The sequence below is a fragment of the Haliaeetus leucocephalus genome, unplaced genomic scaffold, assembly GCF_000737465.1.
Source record: "Haliaeetus leucocephalus isolate CR32 unplaced genomic scaffold, Haliaeetus_leucocephalus-4.0 Scaffold1, whole genome shotgun sequence".
NCBI lineage: Eukaryota > Metazoa > Chordata > Aves > Accipitriformes > Accipitridae > Haliaeetus > Haliaeetus leucocephalus.
Window position 1 is genome coordinate 18,440,116 of NW_010972437.1, and position 23,342 is coordinate 18,463,457.

Below are 23,342 nucleotides of genomic sequence, written 5' to 3' on the forward strand. Positions count from 1 at the left end.
CCCCGTCCCGCAGCATCCCCGCCGCGATGCTGCTGCGGCTCCTGGTGCTGCTGGGCGCCTGCCCGGGGCTGTCGCGGTGCCTGGGCTCCTTCGTGCAGTGCGAGCCCTGCGACGGCAAGGCGCTGTCGCTCTGCCCGCCGCCGCCGCTGGGCTGCGAGCTGGTGAAGGAGCCGGGCTGCGGCTGCTGCCTCACCTGCGCCCTGCCCGCCGGCCAGCCCTGCGGCGTCTACACCGAGCGCTGCGCCCGCGGGCTCCGCTGCCTCCCGCGCCAGGGCGAGGAGAAGCCGCTGCACGCCCTGCTCCACGGCACGGCCGTCTGCCTCAGCGAGAAGAGCTACCGCGAGCAAGCCAAGGCCGGTGAGTGACCCCCGCTTCTCCCACCCTCCTCCTGCCCGGATGCTTCTCCGCCTCGCCGGCTCCTTTTCCATCTTTCCCACCGCTGTTCCCACCCCGCCACCATCTCCCGGCTGCGTTTTCCCTCTTTCCGGGGGCTCTCCCATGCCCCTCCGCTTGCTTTTCTGCCTTTCCGGCTCCCTTTCGCTCTTTCCGCCCGCTTTTCTGCTCCCTCCCACTGGCTGCTCTTCCCTGTCCCCCCGGCTGCGTTCCCATCCTTCCGGCTGCTTTTCCGTCTTCCAGGTGCCCTCCCGTGCCCCCGCTTGCTTTTCCTCCTTCCCGGCCACTTTTCCATCTTTCCGCCCGCTTTCCCATCCCCTCCCTCCTCAGCCGCTCTTCCATCCCCCCTCCCCCGCGGTGTGCTTTTCTGCCTTCCCGGCTGCTCTTCCATTCCCCTCCACCACCACCAGCTGCTTTTCCATCTTTCTGGCTACTTTTACATCCTTCTGCCTGATTTTTCTCTCTCACAGACACATACACACACCCTGGCTGCTTTTCCATCTTTCCAGCTATTTCCCTGTTCCCTCCCCTCCCCACCCCCTCCACCGGCAGCTTTTCCAAGCCCCCGGTTGCTGCTTCTCCACCACCACCACTTCCCCTGCCTGCTCTGCCATCCCCCTATTGCTTTTCCACCTTTCCAGCTACTTTTCCATCTTTCCGGCTGCTCTTCCATCCCCCCCAGCCGCTTTTCCATCTTTGCAGGTACTCTTCCATCCCCCTAGCTGTTCTTCCATGCCCCCCGCTGCTTTTCCCATCCTTCTTTCCATCCATCCCCTGGTCGAACCTCCCGTTGCATCATCTCACAGTCTTCCTCACCCTCCCTTCCATCATCACCTCAGGGTTGTCCCATCCCCAGTGGAAAGCTTTTCTTCCCCCACCTCCCAGATGCGCCCTTTTAGTCACAGCTGCATCCCAGTCCTTCCCCAGTTGCATCCCTTCCATCTTTCCTGCATCCCTGTCTTCACCCTCTCCCTGACCCCTTTCTCTCACCATATCCTCCACCTTGCTCTGGGGCCTGAGCTGGCCTCTGCAGCTTGAGGTACAGGGGAGGGCAGGGCACCTCCTTGCAACCATCTGCCCCATCCCCAAAGTCCTCAGCCACCCCGGGGTTTGTTGCTCAGCCTCCCACTTTCTCCCTGAAATCGTTGCAGCCTGCTCCTCCTGGCTGCCCGCTGCTGGACGTCTTTGTTGGGCAACGGGGTTTAGCCCAGGGAGGTGAAGGGAGCAGGTGCATTAGGGACAGGGAATCTGCAACTGCAAAAAATAATGATGGTGTTGCTAAGAATCATGAAGAATAGGTTAAAAGCAAGCATGAAGGCTGGCATGGTAGCACCAGTGCAAAAAGCCAAGCTTCTGAAATGTTTGCACCTTGCACGTGACAAAAGCACGAAAGAAAGTGCTCCTTTACTTTGGCACTCGTTTAACTCCCATTTCTGGATCGCGTAGCTTGTGCAAACACACTTTCCCTGTACTCCTCCAAATACATCTGTATTTCTGCCACAGTGTGAAGGGGAGGCAGGGAGGGTGTCTGTATGTCCAGGGGACTGGGGAACCACTTGGCAAAAAAAACCCAGAAACAAGCCCCCCACTTTTTTTTGGTCCATGAAAAAGTCATTTTTGCTTGTTAGCAAGCTTCTGCTTATACCCACGCAATGGGAATCCATTTCTCCTTCCTAGCACCTAATAAATCTTGATGCTTTTATTATTTTTCCCCTTTGCTGCTTGCAGGCAGTGGTTGCGTTGCTATGCTCCATCCTTCACAGCAAAACCAAATTCTGTGTGTATAACCTCCCCCCTCCCTCAAATGACAACAAATGTCCAAACTTCCTTAAAATCAGCCAGAAACAGCAAAGCTGAGCTTGGTTTTCTGAAGGGGAGCTGGAAGGGGTGAGGGCTGGGAGGGGACCTGCGCAGGGAGCTGCGGGTGAAGCCAGGAGCCGCGTTCCTGCCGTGGAGCCCAGGAAGCCGGGCAATAACCCGCTGGCAGTGGAGCTATGCGAAGTATCCCGGAGCGCGTCATCCCCGGTGTTTATTTACTCTGCGCGTATGTGTGCGCGGCCGGGGGCAGGCGGTGTGGTCGGGAAGGCAGAGCTATGCAGCTGAAACCCAGCGGCAGCTGGGAGAGCGGGGCCGATCCTCGTGCCCCTGGTGAGGGTGCCCCGTGCAGACCAAAGGCCCCCAGAAAAGCTTTGGCACTCGTCTCCCCGCTTGAATCTCCTCTTGTTCCACCTGCCTCGCTCTTCCCAAAGAAGCTGGTCCGTCAGCAGGTGCTTTGCCTGAAACTTTGGCCGGTCCCCTTGTAATATCGCTGCTTCTGGTTTTCTTGGGATAGGCAGCACCCGTTGAATGAACGAGGAGAGGGATAGGAAAGAGCTTGCAGGTTAGTTGCAAAACCAACCCCTTGGCACTACCTGCACTTCCAGTTGGACTCCCCGAGCGCCGCAGGGGGCTCTTTTCGACAGGTTTTGTTCACAGCCGGGAGATGAGCCTGGATCGGAAAAGCTGCTGCAAGAAGCCGCGGGAGACCGGCAGGCTCCTCTTGAGATTTGCACGATTGCAAAAAAGAAATAAAAAATAAATCAGGAATTCCTGAGGACAGGGAGGGAAAAAACTCTCTTGGCATTCGACTGGTAGCGTGTGAGAACAAAGTATATTTTCATAGGCGTGTTTCTAAGCAACGGGGCAAGGAAAGAAATTAAGTTTGACTTGAACTTTCTGGCCTCTGCCAGTTTGGCCAGCAGTGCAGGGACCGTGTGCTGGGGAAGCTGGCCTGGCCCTCTGGTCTGTCAATGACCAAAATTGGCCCTGAGCTGCGAACCACTGAGAAAGAATCAGCACTCTGCAAAATAAACTATGTGACAGCAGCGAGGACTAGATCAAACTGCTTTTCTATCTATTTCTGCTCTTGCGCTGGCTGAGTTTAAAATCGCAGATGCTTTCCTCCTTATAGTCGAGGTGGAGACGCAGCAAGCGGTATTATAAGAGCCCAAGCCTGGGAGGCCAGGCTTGGCTCTCCTGTAGACCAGAGATGTCTTGCCTGGGGACAAGATGCTGCTGGGTACCGTGCCTCAGTTTCCTCATCTGTAAGCTGGGCACAGCAGTACTGAGAAACGCTGGAGCTACTGGGCAGAATGTGCTCCTGGTTTGCTGAGAGGTCGGAAATGAAAGCAAGTGTGGGATTAAAGGGCTTTGGTAAGGCTCGTTTTAAGTACAGGGATGTGTAGGTACTGACGGGACGGTCTCTGTTAGTCCTTCCTGGCACAGCAGTCAGACACTGTCCTCTACCGAAAGCCAAACATTACGGCTGTAATTGACTGTTCCTGGTAAAAACCATGAATGAGCTTCATTTATGGCACAGGCTGCAGGAATCTGGATTTTCTCTGTTTTGTTTAGGTTTCCTTTGAAATACACCACGTCTTTCCATTTTTCTCCCCCCGTGCTCCCACCAGACTTCCTCCTGCTGAGACAGCAAGGTCAGGCCAAGCACCGGGGAGCGGAGGGCACAGATTGGAGCCTGCTGCCCTAAAAAGGCTCGTGGAAAAACAAAGGTTGTCAAATATTTCCTTCTCCTCTCTCATTCCTGCTCTCTTTCTAGAAAGCGAGCAAGACTTGGCAAGTTTCCTCACGAAACCGTGAGCCAACGATAACCAGGAGGGGAAAGGCGGGGGTTGCAGAACTAGCCCTAAGAAAATCGTCTTTGCTGCGTCAGCTGGAAGTAGGCGGAGGAGGAGTGCTGCTGAGCCCAAGTTTCCTGCAGCTCGTGTTCGGTGCAGTCCTTTATCCCTCCCCGACATATTCCCCCCCTACCCTGTTTCTCCTTCCCGTGCTCTTCTTCTGCTCCCCGTTCAGGGATGCGGGGGCTTCAGGGGCAAGCAATGGGGACGCGGCGGGGCAGGTGGGCAGCCCTTCGCCAAGGTCTGGGGCGAGGGTGAGGGTTAGGGCAGGGGTTTGTGGGAGTGGGGTTTGGGACGTGCCAGCCTGCAAACGTGTCGCTTGGGGAGGGACCCGGCGGGTGCAAGCGGCAGGTCCTTTATGCAAAGCAACTCCCGAGCTGTCAAGGCAAAAGCTAGTAGCAACAGGCCTGCAAAGCCTCGGATCCAAAACAGGAAAATCTCCATTTTTCTTTTGATCTGAAGTTTCAACAACAGTAACAATATATTAAAAAAAAAAAAAAAAGAAGAGGGTGAAATCCATCAGGTGCCAGCAAGAGAGCCAGGTTTCTGCGGTGTGTGTGTATGGGGGAGGGAGGGATGGGGTGGTTCAAACAGGAAAGGAGGGGCCTTGGCTGGAAAGATTTTTCGGCAGTCTGGTTTCTAAGGAAGGAGTGAGAATATTAAGTAGTTGATACAAATGAAATTCCTTCTGGGTGCCAGCAGAGTTCACCGGAGAAAAGACGTGGCTCTATGCGTGTGTGCGTGCATGCATGAGTGATAGAGCTGGTCCCAGCTCCCGTGCAGCGCTGTCAGCCTGGACCCGCTCCAGGTGAACGAAGGGAGCCCCTCCAGAGCGTGTACCGCTGCAGCGGAGATCGGGGACTGGCCTTAAACAGGAGCCTCTGCAAACCTGAGGGATGTTGGAAGAAGGCTGTGTGCCTCCTCGTGTCGATATTTAAGCACCAGCATCCTGTGCCCAGATGACCGTCGTGGCTTTGGCACGTCGGTGGCCTGAGCGCGGTTGTGTGCGACTGGAAGTGTTTGCATGACTGCGGGGTGAGGTGTCCCGTCAGGCTTGGAAGAGAGGGGTAGGAGAGCTCGGGTACGTTTTGCGCCAGCTTTGGGACAGCTCCTGGTTTCTCTTGGTCATGGAGTTTGGCACACGCGTGTCAGGGCAGCCGGGGAGGAAGGAGAGGAGGAGAAGCAGCGAGCGGGCGCTGTCTCGCACAGAGCGTGGTGCTCTGCTTCCTCCTAACGTCCGCTGGAAGTTTTACCCATGCTGGATCGAAAGGCGTCGCAGATGTAGGAGCAGCTGCGAGAGCTGTTATAGTGGTGGTGGTTCCCAGCGCTCTTCACCCAAACTGGAAAGCCTGGGAGCAGTCTGGGAAGGGGGGCAGGAACCTCAGCCCCTCCGGGGCTCGTCCTCCTCTGCTCAGTGTGGCGAGCCGCTAAGAACAGTTGCAGCTCGTTTCACCTGTGCTAAGTCACAGGGGAGATAAAAGGGCCCATGGCACAGCAAATCCTGCCTATTTTTTACCAAGCACTTAGTAGTGCAAATTCAAGGTCAGAGATAAAGAAAAGCAGAATTTGGCTGGAACACACCTGCCCCCCGATGTGGGCTGCAGAGCAGCAGGATTAATGTGCACAAGGAAGATATGCATGTGAGCATACACACACATGTACCCACATTCACACGCCCACACACGCCTGCACAAACATTTAATGTGTGCAAACACACACACGGAGCATTTTTGTCTCTGGGGGAAGAATGGTTTCCAGGCAGCACACACAAACCTCTTTTAGGTGCAGTGGTTCTGCTTATGACTGGCACATTGGTATTTTGCCATCAAGATCAGATATTGGCGTACAGACCGGCCTACCCTATCCTCCCACTGAGGGCTGAGAAATGAGGTGCAGGAGGTAAGCATATCAAACAAGGGGAGGCAAGGAAGGAGATAGAGGCAAGATATTCCTCCCAGCCAGCTGTGTGGATCCGAACTCACCCCCTCCATGTTTGGAGGTGGGTTGTATTTTCTGGATGGACTAAGTCTACGTTAGTTAAATACCCTGAAAGATATCCCAGTGAAGGTGCGGATTGGTTGTGGCTTCCAGAGGGCCGACGATCCTCCTGCCGCGTGCCAGGGCTGGAGGGCACGTGCGGGGGGCAGTGGTGCCTGGTGGCATTGGTAGAGGATGCTGTGCCAGGGGCACTGAGTGTGCTGGGGCCCTGCAAACTTCTCTTTGCCCAGGCAGCAACAACTGGCTTTTGGGAAAGTGGGAAAGAACTGAATTGGGAAAAGATGGCAAATTTGCTGAAATGTGGCGAGTTGAGGGCAGGAGAAACAACCTCCAGCACTGAGGAGGAGGAGGCAGCAGGACTTGAGGACATGGTGCATGCAGAGGTCAAAGATGATCCAAAGAGTTTGGCCTGCGTGAACTCACTGGCAGCCAGCATAATAACCACCTAGTCATTTGTAAGGAGATTTTCTACAGGTAAAAAGATAGATATTATCTGATTATCCTCAGGACGGGTGTAGCCAAAAGCACAAGGAGGCTCTGCTGGCGAGGAGCAGAGGGAACCCTGGCTCACGTGCTGCAGTCCTTAAGACCTGGACCCCCAGGCCCATTTAGCGAGAGCCTCCATGCTGGCTCTCCCTGGGGTGATGTGCAGGGCTGCCTGTGGGTCACGGAGTGGCGTGGCAGCTGTGCCCACGCTCCCAGACCTGGGGGAGCTGCCCAATTGAGATCACTGGGCACGGATCATGCTTGATGCCTCTGCCCATCCAGGAAGGGTCACGTCACACCTGGTGATGAAGGAGTGAAATCCCCCATCCTCTCACCACTCAACCCCCGCGAGACACTGTCTATTCCTTCAGCTGGGTAGCCAAGGCAACTCTCAGCAAGATGTTGGTTTTGAGATGGGCCTTTGATGCTAGTGATCAGAGGGGACCCCTTAGCGTTTATGTCAAGCCATGGCTTGCCGTTAATCCCAGCGGAAGCCAGCATAGTGTGTTTGCAGAAATTTGGGACTCTTGGTGGTTTGATGCAGGCAAATTTGCTCTTAAGGAAGCAATTTCTCAGCGTGTTTTGGTGGACCTCCTGTCTGTTTATGATGTTTCCAGGAGAAGCGCGCTAACTGCCCATCAGTCCGTGTCTTTTAACCATCAGCTTCTGGCTGCAAGACCACATCTGCCTTAAGCTATGGCTGCAGGAAGGTCCAAGCCTCCCTGGCTGCAGGGAGGCTCTGGTCAACAGGCTAAACCTCGAGACGAGGCATCTTAAATTTATGCCTGTGGAGTCAGTGGGCACTTCTGTGTGTTTGCATAAAGCCTTGCTCTCACTATTGCCCACATTCTCCAGACCCCTCTGATATTGCCATCATTTTTCCCTGTGCCTCCACCCTTTTGATACTGCCTCTCTCACACTGAATGTGGAAACGGGGCGTCAATACCTCCCACAGCAAACTGGTACATCATTCCCTATTAGCCTGGCAGGGCTTGATCCTGCAAGATGCTGAGCACCTTTTCGCTATGCCCAGAGCATCACAGGCTTTCAGGCACCTAATCCTCTTCATGGGAGACAGCTACTTCAGTCCTGGAAGGACTGTGAGGCCAAAGCTGAAGACACTGTTGGCTTCAGTAGGATTGGAAAGCTCTTAGCAGCTGCCTGCCTCCAGGGCTGTTATTGCAGTTTGGTTTGTTTGCTTGTTGGATGGACACAGCTGGCTCACTGATGGAGATAATTGTTATGTTGATGGAGGTAACTGGTCTGGTTGCTATTTAAGGGCAAGAAGGTAATCCTGACAGATACTTAAGGAAATGATCCCCTAGCTAAACAAGAGAGGGAATGTATGTTAAAGGTAACTTTGGGGGCAAAGTTGGCCAATAGACTTAATTCTTTTTGTAGAAAACCAGTAGAAATACTTTCTTTTTCCAAATGCACATGGGATTCACCCTTGGAAGACAATTAAATCAACAGACCCATTTATTATTCATGCTTAAGAAATCAGATGTTATGCGTTGGACTAATGATGAAAATCTAGTAATTAAATAAGCCAGTGAACAACTATAGAACCTGGCTTTCACTTTTTAATTTAAAGGAGATGCTGGAAAAGAAAAGAAGTTCTATTAGGGAGGGACTGCATGTCTTATACCTGTCCAACAGTCAATTACGGTGCTGCCACAGCCACATGTATGTCTTAATACATCTTAATAATGTCTAAACACTAAGTGACATACAGTCACTTTACTTTCACTTGTGACTCCTGCTTTCCTGAAGAAATAGCAGAAACGGGTGAAATTTTACTGCATCATTTCATAAGCATTTCAGTATTCAGTTATTTGGTTTTGTAATAGCAGAGGCAGCTTGAGGTTGCAGGAAAAACAATGAAGTGCAACAGGGATCTTATCAATCCAGAAAGGCTCAGGACTGTCGTGGTTTAACCCCAGCAGGTAATTAAGCACCATGCAGCTGCTCACTCACTCCCCCCACCCAGTGGGATGGGGAGAGAATTCGGAAAAAAAAAGGTAAAACTTGTGGGTTGAGGTAAGAACAGTTTAGTAGAATAGAAGGGAAGAAACTAATAATGATAGTAACAACGATAATAAAATGACAATAATAATGAAAGGATTGGAATATACAAAACAAGTGATGCACAATGCAATTGCTCACCACTTGACGACCAATGCCCAGTTAGTTCCCGAGCAGTGATCCCGCCCTGCCCCAGGCCAACTCCCCCCCCGGTTTATATACCAGACATGGCATCACATGGTATGGAATACCCCGTTGGCCACTTTGGGTCAGCCACTTTGGGTCAGCTGTCCTGGCTATGTCCCCTCTCAACTTATAGTCCCCCTCCCTTCTTGCTGGCTGGGCATGAGAAGCTAAAAAATCCTTGATTTAGTCTAAATGCTACTTGGCAACAACTGAAAAAGTCAGTGTGTTATCAACATTATTCTCATACTGAACCCAAAACATAACACTATACCACCTACTAGAAAGAAAATTAACTATATCCCAGCTGAAACCAGGACACGGACCTGTGGCAAAGGGTGATCAGCTGTCTTTCTTAGAGTTTCAGACTCCAAAATTGAGATCTGTACCCTTTGCTCCATCAAGGGACCCGTGATATTTTTTTAACATTGAAAAGCATCTTTGCATCATGTGGGACCAAAGGGGTTTGGTTAGTGTATGCAATGGTACAGTGCAAGGAGGGAGATGGCTAGGAGAGGCAAGAGTCATCCGTTAGGATCAAGCTTGGGCAAGTTTCTGCTTATCAATATTGTCAGAGTGTGAACATCAAACTTCTGGTACTTTTTTGTGGTACTACTTAGGTGGACTGAGAGATTAAATAATGGCCAGGCCTACCCCAGGCAAAGGCTTTCTGAGAGAAGGAGCCATTAAGAAAGTAGAAGGGAGTCCTGAGGGCAGAGGTGGAAATCTCATCACTCGGAGCTTGTAAAAGTCAGGTTGGACAGTACATGTGGTGATGTGTCATCTGGTGCTGACACAGAGATGAGCAATGGATGATCTCACAGATCTTTTCCATCTGGTTTAAGGCAGAGCTGTGAAAGTCAGGCTGAAGGCCTAGAAATTAATCCAGGCTAGGCTGGAGGTTGCAATCACAGTTGCACACCTGAAATACTTGTGGTGTTGGAGCAGTTCTCATCTAGCGCCTGACACAGGTGCATCTCCAGACTCCACCTGATGTGCCTTCACCTCTTTCTCTGGGGCGGGCAAAGGGTTTGGCTTTCTTGGCTCTTCCAGTTAACTGGCTGCTGTTGAGGCTGACAGACACCCTCAATAACATAGGCGAGGATGGATCTTGTGATGGAGACCACCAGCCTCCAGTGGGAGCAGCCTCTCCCAGATTCCGTTTCAGCAGACCAGTTGTTAAAAGCTTCTGCTCAGTATGAAACTAAATCAGATTCAAAACCCTGACTAAAAGGCAAAAGCCACCTTCATCCACAAGCAGGCCAGAGAGCTTAGCATGAACTCTAGTGGCTACATCTCTGGTAGGACATCCTCTTCTCGGGATCATCTCCTTTAATAGAGAGGTTTCCTCTTAATTGCATGTTGTTCTCAGGGTAAAATGCTACAATATCCACAGTGACATCCCAGCTTTTGATGGCTGCCAGCAACACTCTTCTTGGTTATGGTTCTCTTTCTAAGGCCTTCTTAGCACCTGGCTCTACTATGATTTGTGATGTTTGGGTTTCAGTGATCAAGAGTAGCAGCGTCCTGGCAGTGTCCTGCTTTCAAGTCCAGGTTTCTTGACATCTCATGTATATTGACACCTGCCTTCAGCTGAGTTTTGGAGACAGGTCCCACATAGTCCAAGGGGGCAAAGCTACCTACTCTTCCTCCCTAGTGTCATTTCCTCCACTGCTGCTGTTGAGCTACCTCCATCCAAAAAAGTCCTCCTTGTGCCCTTCTTTCTCATCCAGTAATGATACTTGATGGATGCTCTTAGGCTTCTCTTCCAACCCATCACACCTCCATTCCTAAAGACACAGCAAGATTTTTTTTCAGGTGATCCCTTCCCACCTGGTGGCCAGATGAGCAGTTCAAACCCTTTTATTTTCATTCAGAAGACCTGAAAATGTGTTTGTTTTCTAGGAAGGTTTTTCCCATCTTTTTGCCACAGATAAACCCCACAGAGAAACTGCTGGTAAACAATTAAATTATGCTTGTCAGGAGCTACTTTAGATTTTCCTCACCTTTACTGTCAGTTAGGCAGAGACTGTCATGCAATCTTCTTCCCTGAGTTTTCCTTCTTTGCTCTTTTCTGCTCTTAGTTCCTTGGTAGCTGGGTGGGTTTTTTGCCACCTTTATTACAGGCGATGGAATCTGCCATTAGGGTGGCTTTGTTGGAAAAGATGCAAGACTGAGAAAGACTGAATGATTTCATCCTTTCCAGGAAGGAAGAATAAGTCTTGGTCACTATGATATTGAAAGATGTTTTATTTTGATTTCTCTGGGTTATTCTTCAATTCAGCTCTCAGCTTCTTCTGCAGTTTCAGCATATGGAATGGGAAACATCTGTAGTCTCCAGATGATATGAAGGAAATATGTTTTATCTTCCTATCATCAGTGCATCAGCAACAGGAGCTTTTTGATGTAAATCTAATCCTGAAATACTTCCTTCCCCTCCACTTGCCAATTCAGTTCCCTGGAAGATAACTTTGTTCAGGAAATGTCAGGCTTATGCAAGCAGCTATCTAGAAACAGAGTGCCTGCAATTTTGCAAGATGGCGCACGTCGGCATCATTTAATTGTAAAGGATGGATGTTTGTTCATCATCTTCCCGGAGGGAGAAACTCTGGAAAGTTTCCCAACTCTTTTACTGGTTAGACATTTTGGGTTCCCTCTTGCACTGAAACGGTTGTTGCTGGGAACACCAAGTCTCTGGCCACACTGCCTGTCCACCACAGGCCGAGACCTTCACCTGAACTTGGTGTGTCCTGTATATGCATTGCTAGCTCCCAAGCCTCTGTTGAGAATGGATTGTAGCCTGATTTAGGAGCTCTCCAGAGAGAAAGAGACAGGTCAAAGACAACAGTGAGCCGCCGTCCTTGCTTGTACATCCCAGGTCAGAACCAGCCTGGCCCTCCAGCTGGTGCCCAGACTTGGCTCTTCCAGCGCAGCATAGATGCTTGAAGCCTGCTGAACTAACAGCTAGCAACATGTAGGGAAGGAGCTTACGTCATGGAGATCCCCATCTCTAAACCTGCTTTTCTCCTTGCTCTAAAGAGTTGCTCCCAGGGACTTTTATTTTGTGGCTGCAGCAAGGAAGGGCAGCTCAGGAAAGTATCATTTGGCACACAGCAACGCAAATCCTTCCTTACGGTTCAAGTTCCCATAGCCGTACCTCTCCCACCTCCGTGGCCCTTGCTGGCACTGCGGAGAAGTGGTGCTGACCCAGAGATCCGTTTCTACAGATAGGCCCTGCACTTCCAGAGCAGACCAAAACATGAACTAGTTCCCTTGAGAGCTCCTTTCCCACATGCTGAGCTGCATTTCTCCCCCATCAGCTCTGTATGAGAACACTGAGGTCATCAGACCAATGATCTCCCTTTCCCATGAATCCTTTGTGAACCTGGGGGCAGCCCAAGCACCTGATATTCATGCTCCGCAGGTGAGACCCGGCTGATGCAGCAGAATCTGCATCCACAGGTTTCTGCTGAGGAGACACAAATCTCCTGAGAAAGAGCTGGTCTTCCAGGCTAGTTCAGAAAAGCCCAAACGATAACTTTAAAAAAAAAAGGCCACAGTATAGCACATCCCTCTGCCATCCATCCCCGCTCTCCAAGGCTCTTCTGGTATTCCTGAGCTGTTCCCAAGCATCCTACTGGGCCTTGGCTTAATAAAATGGAGATAAGTCTTAACCTAGGGTTGAGTTCTTCCAGCCCTCTGGCTGCTTTTCCGTCTATTCTCTGAGCTTGGTCCCACTGATCCATACCCTTCTCTTTAAAGGTGTCTCTGTGGGACAAGAGAGTGAGGTCCCAGCAACTTTCACCATGCTGTCGCAGGGATTTAAGGTACTGGGATACCCCAGAACTCTCTTCCAAAAGCTTGTGTGGATTTTGGGCCATGGACTATTTGGACTCTGATCATATGTCTTTGGTAGGGGACTCAGCATGGTGGGGCAGAGTGGGTGTTTTTGTGGGTGCTCCATGATGCTTTGGCTGCTAAAGACTTCCTTCCACACCCTGCAAATCACAAAGGTGATTTGCTGCCTTCAGCAGCCATTGAGGTACCTAATTCCCAGTGAAGGAAATACGAGTCAGGGTTTTCTTACCGCTGCTCCTGTGCCTATAAAACACTTTGGCACTGCCGGCCATGAGAGCTGCACCACAGGCTGCAAGGGGACCAGTACTGAAGAGATGGGGGGATTTATCTTTCTTAACTTCACACCTTTGGAGGCCTAAGGGAGACCACTGGAGTCACAGGAGGAGAGACTGGCGCCTCCAGAGATATGTCGTTCCACCCTAAAATCGGTGCCCAAGCCAAATGATGGGGCTGGTCACAATTTGGAGGGTGCAGCATCTCTGCAATGACTTAGACATGGAGTCGAGCCATCCAGCGAAGCCCCAACACCTCTGTGTTAGCGGTCAGGCATTACTTAACACAGATCTGTCGTAAACGCTCGTTCCACATCGCTGGGACTTGGGGGAGGTGGGGTGGCAGTCCAAGCACGGCTGCTGTTTTTCTGTCTTTCTCGGTGCGTGGTGTCTCCTCCCAGGCTGTCATCGCCCACGAGCATCACCAGCGCGCTCCCTTGCCAGTCCCCTCCAGACCGGCCTGCCGTCGAGTCCCCACCAAAGCACAAAAGTTCGTCGGAAGTCCAAGGCCCATTGCAGCTGGCTCTCCCGCAGCCAACGCCCTGGGCTAGCGGAGGGACTGGCTGGAGCCTGCATCCCCGGCCCTGGCTGCTCCTCCTCCGGTGGGTGCCAGACGGCCTCAGGCTGGGCGGCCGCCTGAGATCACCGCCTGACTTCACCGGGGCGGTGGTCTGGAGCAGTGACTCCGGCCCTGGGCATCGCCTCTGAGCCGGCTCCGCTGCCCACCCCCGCGGGGCTGTGACGAGGGGCTGGGGGTCATTCACCGCCACACTGGGCGCTTGTGCCTGTGACGGGAACATAAGCGAGCTGTTCTTCATTAGGGCAGTGAAAGCTCCCTTCTGTCTGGGCTGATCCCGGCAGCCTCTGGGGAGCTCAGGAATGCTTTTGCTCAGTTGTGCTCTCCAGCTGCCGAAGGGCGCGAGATGAGATGACCCTCCTCGCTCTGCATCCCTTCCCTGCCTGCATTTCAAGAATGCAAACGCAGCAGCTGTCCCTCTGTGCTGACCAGGAGGGAGGGAGTTTTATTTTCCCGTCATGGCCACAGGTGTAAGTCCAGGCTGGGGAGGAACTTGCCTCCATCCCAAGAGGTTTTGGTGTAGGTGAGGCACGACCCCTTCTCTGGAGTGGGGACAAGTGAGGAGGGCAGCTGGGGCAAATGCACGATGGGTCTTTTTACCAGCCAGGGACCTGAGCACAGGCTTCCTGTATAAAAGCCAATCTGAAGAAAAATGGGTACATCTCTAACACGATTGGCAAGTGCAAAAGCTGTTTTCAGGGACAGCACCGACGTTCCTTCTCTCCCAGCCACAGGGTGCCCAGGGAAGCTTTTTTGCATTGCCCACCAAGAACCAGTACCATAAAGGATAGGGGAGGAAGGAGTAGTGGGAGGATCCCGTCCCTCCGGCAGGTATAGGGAAGAAGACAAACATTGATCTCAGCAATCATTGCCTCTGCCTGCGTGTGCATGTAAAGTCCAGCAGGAACATGTAAGAAGCCAGCTTGGGGCTGGGCAGATAATGGAGCCGCCGTAGATAGCAGTCTGCAGCTGTTTGCGCGGGAGAGGTGTTGTTATGGGTGAAGCTTTGAGGAAATGTCCAGATCTGGCTCTGAGTAGCACTTCAGGGTCCTGATTGATGGGAACTGCAGAAAAATCCCTCCCTCTCTCCCCCAGCCTCTCCCATAAATGTTTTCCTTTTTCTGTTGCCAGCGTTGGCTGCCTAGGTGTCTGATCCCAAAACGTTGTCCCTCACCCCCAAAAAGAAAGCCAAGGTGTCAGAGATCACCTAGCTAGGTTTGGAAAATGCCACGTTGTTGTAAGCGGCAATGGGACAGAAACTGGGGTCCTCCAGAGACAGCTGCCACCAAGGCCCAAAATCACAAGGAGCCTGTTGGAAAAGCAGGGTGGGGATCACTCATGGAGTCCTGCAGCTGAGGATATTTTCTTCCTGGGAATACTTGGCGGTAGCTCTTCATCCTGGGGGTAAATCCTCCTCTGGTGGAAAGCAGAGACATTGTGCACTGTTGCACTGTGCTGTATAGTGGGAGACACTGCTCTCTAAGCAGCAATGTTTCAGCCTTGGGCAATGTAAGCCTTAATTTCCATCTTGCAATGAGCACCTCTAAACAGAGATGGCTGAGTCTGGGGGCAAAGGAAGGACAGGGCAACTTCTCAAGGTCTCCACCAGTGACATTTGCTGTCATTCCTATGCTAGAGGTTTAACTGAGATCCCCATTAAGTCTTTCTCCAACACCTTCCTGCTTAAGTGGTGTATTATGCTAGTGCTCATGCTGTAAATAATAATAATCATGATAATAATCAAGAGGGCTGTTTAGCAAAGTTGTGCTATGGTTGTGCTTGTCCTTCTTAGGTGCATTGTGGCTTTGGGGGCGGGGGGGGTTGAACAGGACAGCAAGTCCTTTAGCAGTGGGCTGTGGATGTAACAAGCATGGATCATTAGCAGCAGCGGTCAATAGATAACTTTTCCTACCTTCCTGCCAGAAACCGATGAAAATGCATTACGAAAATTCAAGCCTCCTAGCCATTTGGAACAAGCTTCCTGCTCCTCTCTGTAATGTCAGCAAGCAGGGAGGTGGCGTTCCCACACGCCCCACACCCACATGTGTACGCACACACACACCCTGTGGGGACCTCACACGTGTCCAAAACGTCTGGAGTACAGAAGCACACAGGCTGGGTTTTGGCCTAGGTGCAGGAAGGTGCACAGACTGCTCTGGGTGATGTCTGTCAAGATCAGCAGGGAGCGGGACAGGAGCAATTTGCAGTTTCCCAGAAATTGTGCCTTGTATTTTGCTACTCCATGTCCCTTCTGTAGGGGCAGGGTGAAAGGGTTGAAAATGGCTCCTGCCAGGGAGCTCCCTCTGGCCAGCCTGGAGTGGGGAGAGGGCACTAAGCCCTCAGCCCTGAGGCAGAAGACAGCCCACACTCCGCTATGGGTATTTTCTACCTCCCCGGGCTCAGGGGACCCTGCATGAATTAGGACATCAACAACAGTCCTTCTGGCCTGACTTGTGTCGGGAGCATCTCCAGATGCTCACCCCTCTTTCCCTGGGTCCTCCAGGGGCACCACAGCATCAGACCAGACACAAAGCCGTGGGGTGGCTCTGAGTTGAGTTCAGTCTTCTGCCTTGGCTGTAGGGTCAGCATCCCCTTGAGGTGGCTACAGGCCAGGTCTCCCCTCCAGACTAGCCAGGCATCCTCAGTTTGGCCAGCAATGCCATTCTTCTGTGTGGCCAGTGAGCCTGGGACCTCCGCTGAGAGGTCACCTCCTCCTGAGGAGTGGGGAGAAGGGATGGAGATGTGAAAGCCAGCCACCTCCTGCTTCCCACTGTCCCCTGCCTGGGGACACGGTGAGTAGGGCCTCCCTGTGTATGCCTTGTGCCCATAGCTGACATACGGAGATGTAGCACGCTCTGCCCCTGCAAATAGCCGCCTGTCCGAAACCCAATCGCCAGGTTGGCAAGGCGGAGGGGAGTAAGCGGGAAGGGGCTGTGCGGCGGGCCAGATCCTGACAGTGAGGGAGGAGGAACTCCAGCCTCCTTCCTGAGTCTCAGACAGGCACAATTAGGGCTCATTTGGGGAAACTGGACATTGCTCCTGCTGGCATCTCTTCGGGAGCAGAAGTGCAGTGGTGCCAGCGCTGCTTGCCACGAGCCAGCCCCAGGGTGGCAGATGGAGGTTAACGAATGAGCTGGTGAGCGAGGCTGGACAGGCGGGTGCAGGGGCTCCGGAGATGCTGACATGGGTGTCTGGTCCTAGCTGCAGCGGGTGGCTGCGGGTTGATATGGATGAGCTGGCCAGGAGGCGAAGCGGGGGGACTGTGTGAGTGCCGCCTGCCCCAGCTCTGCCTTTCTCTGTTGTGTTGGCACCGGGAAGCTCCCCCACCAGCTGCCCATAGCTTGTCAGGAGTTTGTGTGTCAGATACCTATGCCCTTCAGTTTGACAAAATTGTCTTGATAGTATCAAATTAGAGAACAGATAGTCGAGTGCATGAGCAGGGGCTGCTTCAGCCTTGTTGCTGAAGGAAATCAGGCTATCAAAAACATCAGAGGGTGGAGGAAAGGCATCCCTCCAGGGCATCCATGGGGTTTTCACTGGGAAATAAAGACCCAGACTAGATACCACTGCTGAGTAGCAGATAGTGGACGAGTCCCACCACAGCCGTCCCTTGTTATATCGCTTGAGCAGGGACCCGTGTGTGCTGGGGAGGGCCAAGGGGGTCGGTTCCAGGTGCTTTTTTGCCCCTGCAGGAGGCACTGGACTTAGGCTGGGAACTGGGCAGCTTTCAATGCACGCCAGCCCTCGGCTCCATCTGCAGAGCACTGGGCTCCTGTGGCTCCCACGTCCCCTTGCCGACAGGGCTCCACATTAGCCCCCAGCTGCCAGACCGCTCTGGCTGGCTGGCAGCTTGCAGAAAGCAGAGAAATAAAGTGTTTGCAGAGGCTGAAGCTGCTGACTGTCTGAGCAGGCTCAGCCGCTGCAAACACACATTGCACTGCGAGTCCTGGGAACTGGACACCCTGTGCTGTTTTTCTGACTGAATCCTCATTGCTTTGTCCCATTTGTTTGTTGTTTTAGGTTTGCCCAGGTAGCTGTGCCTCTCATGTTTGTTATTGCAGGGGTAATGAGCTGTGCCCCTCTTGTGTTATTTGTAGGGTTGCCTGCACCGGTGTGAATCCTCCCCTCCCTTTAATTACCTTGGGAGGCAGCCTGGGGAGATGTGCTGGCTCTGCTGCATCCAGCCCTGGCAGTCAGTGCCAGAGGGGATTCCTGGGACAGATCACAGTGTGTTTCATTGCCGTGGAAGGGCTTAGTCACTGTGGATGTCTCCAGTCTCCTTTCAGACCTCGAATTGCCACAAAATCTTTGTGGCAAAGGATGCTCTTCTACTGCACCTTCTACAGTGTCATTTCCTGGGGGGACAAGATCATTCCCAATTTAATCAATTCCTTCTCTATCCCTTGTCTGTCATGCCCTTATAATAGAGGAGCCCCAACCTGTGGGGGCCTTTGAGTCCTGCAGCAAGAAAAAAAACCCCAAACGTACAAGCATCATGGGGTAAAATGGCAAGAGAATTCCATCCTGGGGATATGTGTGAGTCCTGGGGATGGTGCATGGGGTTATTTACATTGCTGTGGGCAGTTAGGAAGGTGCTGAGTCTGGGATGCTGACCCAGCTCTCTTCTTGTGCAAAGAGACAAAAAAAAAAGGCTGCTTTAATAAATAAGTAGCTGTGGAAAACTTTCCAGTTTTGCTGGAGGAGGGCAGGTCTGCCTTGGCAAGGAGGAAGAGGAAACCGGTAGCTGTGGCAGGCCTGGGGGTCCAGCAACCAGCCTGTCCCTCAGCCACCTCCAAGGCCACCCAGCTGGGGCTGTGTGTGACAGGCCAGTGCTACCATCCGCTGCTGAGCAGTGCATCCATCCCCTCTTGCCAGGCATCCCCTGGGCACCCCTGGGCAGCCTGGTGGGGCAGAGCCATCCTCCTCGCCCCTGGGGTGCATGTGGGCTCCAGGGAGCTGCCAGTCTGCAGGGAGACTCCTGTTTGCCTTGTTCGGGGGTGTTTATCCGCTTTTATTTTCATCCTGAGCCTTTTTCTTATGTCCCGACAGTGATGTTGTGATTGGTTCCCTGCTACCTTCACCATAGGGTTGCAGGAGGGGATGAGCGGGGTTCACTGGCATCGAAGTCACTGGAGACACCGTGCAGGGAGGGATTTCAGCCACTCTGATGCTTTTCCTCCCACCGCAGTGGGTTGCCCCATGCCTGCTCGCTGGCCCCAGCACAAAACTGGCGTGAGCGCAGGGCTGCTGGGAACCAGGGACTGGGAGACTGGGAGCCTCAGGAGCCTTAAACTCTGTTCAAATTTAGTCCAGAAATAACCCTTTTTCACTCCAGTGGCTGTACTAAATGTCACAAGTCATCTAAGTTTAGACTGTCACCAGCTCTCTCCTATATATAACCATGCAGGGCTCCTGACTGCATCCCGCTGGCACAGGTCACACTGGGGCGATCCGGGGGGTGTATAGGGAGGCGACTGCCATGGGCAGAGCCTAAACGCTCTCCTCCCTTGTCGTCGGTACTACTGGTGGCAGCTACGGTCAGGCAGCACTGCTCGGCAGCGTTACCCCAGGCTTTGCCAGCTGCTCAGCGGGTGGCAGCGGACAGGGGCTGGTTCAGTCCTGTGAGTGTGGGGCTGCAGACTGAGGACCCTGGAGATCCCAGCACTTGTTAGACATGTCTTCGGCATCACTGCCAAAGTGTCTGCCCAAACACATGGTGGCTTTGCTGTGGGATTGACCTTGACTTTGGAGTTGTCTCATCTTTGAGCATCCCTAGCTTTTGCTCTTGCATCTGCAAGGCACGGTGGGGTGTGAATTTGTCACTTAATCTTCTCACCATGGCTAAAGAGGGGCTACTCTGCCACATTTTGTGTGTCATCTGGTCCTTTCTGGGTTTGGGATAAGCCACCCACCAGTCCTTCTGCGCTGACACACTGCAAACAATGGTGGTCTTATATGTAGGAGCCCATCCTGACTCCCAGCTCCTCCATGCCCTCAGACATCTTCCTATCCTGAGCTCGGGGGTCACACAAAAGCCATGCCAGGTCCCACACAGTGGGATAAAGCCGGGGCTGTAGGCAGCAGCTGGGAAAAAGATTTCTTTGGTCATTTGTTCCCATCCTGCCTGGTGCAAAGATGTCATCTGGGGTCAGGCAGGAGGCTCTCTGTGCGAAAGAAAGCCCCAGTCAGCTCCTGGAGACCTGACGGTTCGGTACCCCCTCCCTTCCAGAACGGGAGTCCCGAGAGCACGAGGAGCCAACCACGTCAGAGATGACGGAGGAGACCTACCCACCCAAGGCCTACCGGCCCAAGCACGGGCGCCTCTCCGAGCTCAAGGCTGAGGCCCTGAAGAAGGACCGCCGAAAGAAGCTGACGCTGGCCAAGTTTGTGGGCATGGCGGAGAACACGGCGCACCCTCGCGTCGTCATCCCTGAGCTCCGGCAAGAGTTTGAGCTGGTGGGTGCCTTCGCCTTCCCTCTGCAGGGCTCCTGCGGGTGGGGGGGCTTTGCCCGCTGGGGAGCATGTGCCGGTGAGGGGGGACAGGGGACCTGGGGGCATTTGCAGCTGGAGGCTTGCTGCAGGGTGCTCCCCTTCTCACGCTCCATCTTCTCCCTGCTCGCAGGGTCCTTGCCGCAGGCACATGGAGGCATCCCTGCAGGAGCTCAAGAGCAGCCAGCGGATGGTCCCACGTGCTGTCCACCTCCCCAACTGCGACCGAAAAGGCTTCTACAAGAGGAAGCAGGTAAGAAAGAGCCCCGCATGGCTTCCCATCCAGGTTCTGCTGCCCTGGATGAAAAGGATGGAGGTTTTTCCTCTACTGGACTGGTGGGGAGGGTTGCTGTGAGCATCTCCAGGCACAGTTGGTGGTGGGTGGCCTTGCGAGTGCCATCTGGCCTGAGGCAAGCATCCTGAAGGAGCTGGTGTGGGAGGAGGAGAAGGCAGAGAGCCCCAGGCTGGGGTAGCAGCAGGGATGGAGATGTGCTGAAAGCGGAGAGCCGGAGCTAGGTCCTACCCAGGGGATTGCATCGCTGGGGTGAAAGGGGCAAAGCACAGGGCTGGTCCTGGTACCAGCGCAAGGAAGCCACGCGGCATCTGGAGGCCAGGTCCTGATCTCTGCCCTTGGGTATCTCCCCAGTGCAAGCCCTCCCGAGGCCGGAAGCGTGGGTTGTGTTGGTGCGTGGACAAATACGGCATGAAGCTGCCAGGGACTGACTACCTGAGCGGAGACCTGCAGTGCCACGCGTTCGACAGCAGCAACGTGGAGTGAAGTCGCATCCCCTCCCTCTGCCCCATCACTACCTACCCAGGCTCCCTTCCACCCTCCCCCCACACCTCCCCGTGCCCCGGGACTCCGATTCCTTTCATCTCATGTAAGAAGAAAAAAAGAAAGGAAAAGAAAAAAGAGAAAGGAAGGAAAAGAAAAAAGAGAAAGGAAAGAAAAAAAGCAAAAGGGAAAGAAAGAAGTAAAGAAAGGAAAAGCAAAAAGAAAAGAAAGGAAAAAAGAGAAAAGAAAAAGAAAGAAAAAAGAAAAAAGAAAAGAAAAGAGAAGAAAAGAGAAGAAAAGAAAGGAAAAGAAAGGAAAAGAAGAGAAAAGAAAAGAGAAAAACAAACCCTGAAGAAACTGAGGACTCGGAATCTACAGCAGCCTCTTGACAACAAGGACTCAGCAAGGAAAGGACAGAGCCAGAGACAAACCAGCTGCGGCCACTCCACCGTCCCGCGCCTCCCCGTGCCTCTCCCCAATGCCACCCACGCCCCCCTGCCATGAGCAGAAGCCACCCTGATGTAGGAAGCTCTCCGAGTTGGTGATTTTCCAGTACGGGTTTTGGGCAGGTTAATTTTTTTTTTTTTTTTTTTTTTTTTTGGGTTAGCTAGTTGTTTTCTAAAGGGTCTCAAGAGAAAACCTTGTGGCCACCAGCATTCCCCCTCCTTGCTGCGGTCCTCCGGAGTCTCCTCCCCACATCACTGGGACTCACTCGAGTCAATTTGACTTGACTTCAGCCTCAAACGACCACCCCGGATCCAGGCAGATTTTGACACGTTGGGAGGAGGAGTGGGACTGCTGGCTTCGTGTCTGGAGATGAGCCAGGGAGGTAAACACAGCTCCTGCAATGGCATGAATACTCCCCCAAAAATATTTGTGGACTTCAAAAAGAAATCGTCCAAAAAGGAAAGATACCCTTCTCCATCTGGTTCCTCTCAAATGGGAGGTCAGAAATCTTTTTGGACAAGCGGGACTCTAACCATTGTCCATCCAGGTGTGGAAGTGTTTGTCATGTGCATGTGTGTGTGTGCACAGATGTGGCTTTTCCTCCTTGCAAAACTTCGCCTCAAAACCTGCAATCTGGAGGGCTTAACTGTAAGCAGGGAGAGATGCTGCCCCCCCCCAAAAACAATAATAACCTGCTGGACTAAGCACGGGAGCAGAGTTAGAGAGGAGCATCGGTGCCTGCGGGATCAGGGCCCCGCCGACGCCAAGGGCTGCATCCCAGCTGACCCCACAGATACTCCATCACCGTCCAGACTGAAGCATCCCTATGTGGGAACAGGGGGATTGGGGCCAAAACTCTTCATCACCCTTTGCTGCCACGAGGAAGACCAACTATGGAGATTTTTTTTTTCTTTTTTCACAGCCAAAAAAGTGGTTTGCTCCAGGGGAAAAAATATCCCAAACCTACTCTTTGTTTTGTCTTGGATTTTTGTTAAGGCTGGTTTATAACCTTTCCCATGGGTAGGAAAACGCTGGTCTCCATCCTTTTGCATTGAGGATACTGCTCACATTGCCACGGCTGATTCCTGCCAACCTACAGTAAGATCCTGCAATGGGCTCTCACCTTTAACCTGGGACCCAGCTCCTTGTTGAGCGACAGCAGCCACCATACCGCGGAGACCCACTGCCTCAGGCATGCTGGGACAGCCCTCGGCTGCCTTCCTGACTTTTTTGTTGTTTTTAATTTTTACATTTGATTTTTGGGACTGTTGCCTCTCGTTTCCCCATGACAAGGGTCTCCAGGATGTTGGCGCTGGGAGGAGATCCTGCAGCAAAGGAAATGAAGGAAAGGAAAGCGAGCTGTGGGGTCTGGGTGCTGTGGTCCCAGTGGGCAAACATGCACCCGCCGGGTACCATATCCCACTGCCATGGCTGGAGATGGCAGCTGGCGCCGGTCAGAGGACACAGCTCATCTCAGGGGGAAGGTTTTTGCACCCTTAAAGCCCCTTTGAGCATCCCGGAGCCAAGCAGAGAGGAAAGGGGGTCCGCAGCACCACTGGGTCCCCACCAGTGGGGATGGGGCACGGGGGATTTGACGCCAAGGGGGTCTGGTGGAGACTCCTCTCCATCACCAGTCGGGCGCCCTCATAGCCTCCCACGGCATGGCACCACTCCCCCAAGCACCCCGTGGGGCCCCCCACCAGGACGCTTGCCCTGATCGAGGGCAGGACTGGACACCCCGCAGTTATTTCCCTCGGAGTTGCGGCGGGGGCGAGTTTTGCCAATGGACTTCCACGGAGACCTGGTGGGGCATGTTTGGAGCTGGGGGTGAGGTGTCTTCCCTTGCTGAAAAGAAGGGAGAGTGCCACCAAATGCAGATCTGCCCCCCCCAAAAAAAAACCTGCCAGAGCAGTGTGACCCCGTGTTGCTGGAGGGGAGCACAGCAGGTTCTGGGGGAGGGACCCCTCTGGGCTCTGCAGGGCTGATGGAGCAGGGTCGGTTTGACCAGGGTGGTGGGTTAATGGTGCCGTGAAGGTGGGGTGAAGAATGGGGTAAAGGGGGCAGGTGGAGGAGGAGGAGCTTGTGCCATCCCCAAGGGCCACAGGTCGCCATTGTCACCACTGTCTCCCGTCTCCTCCGCTCGCCAGTCCCCGTGCAAAACCTCC

At 53.1% G+C, this 23,342-nt stretch overlaps 1 protein-coding gene across 1 annotated transcript; it reads left to right on the forward strand.

Moving 5' to 3' along the window:
- The first annotated feature begins 26 nt into the window (after positions 1-26).
- On the forward strand, positions 27-20,891 carry IGFBP5 (insulin-like growth factor binding protein 5). The gene is made up of 4 exons (XM_010568351.1): positions 27-357; positions 19,696-19,922; positions 20,089-20,208; positions 20,602-20,891. Exons 1-4 carry the CDS (start codon positions 27-29, stop codon positions 20,731-20,733), a joined length of 810 nt encoding a protein of 269 aa, XP_010566653.1. The 3' UTR covers positions 20,734-20,891.
- Positions 20,892-23,342: the final 2,451 nt, after the last annotated feature.

Bases quoted from the DNA above. Each gene is read 5' to 3' on its own strand.
- IGFBP5 (XM_010568351.1), top strand. From the start codon at position 27: ATGCTGCTGCGGCTCCTGGTGCTGCTGGGCGCCTGCCCGGGGCTGTCG. The intron at 358-19,695 runs GTGAGTGACCCC...CCTCCCTTCCAG, and splicing joins CCGCGAGCAAGCCAAGGCCG to AACGGGAGTCCCGAGAGCAC. The intron at 20,209-20,601 runs GTAAGAAAGAGC...GTATCTCCCCAG, and splicing joins GCTTCTACAAGAGGAAGCAG to TGCAAGCCCTCCCGAGGCCG.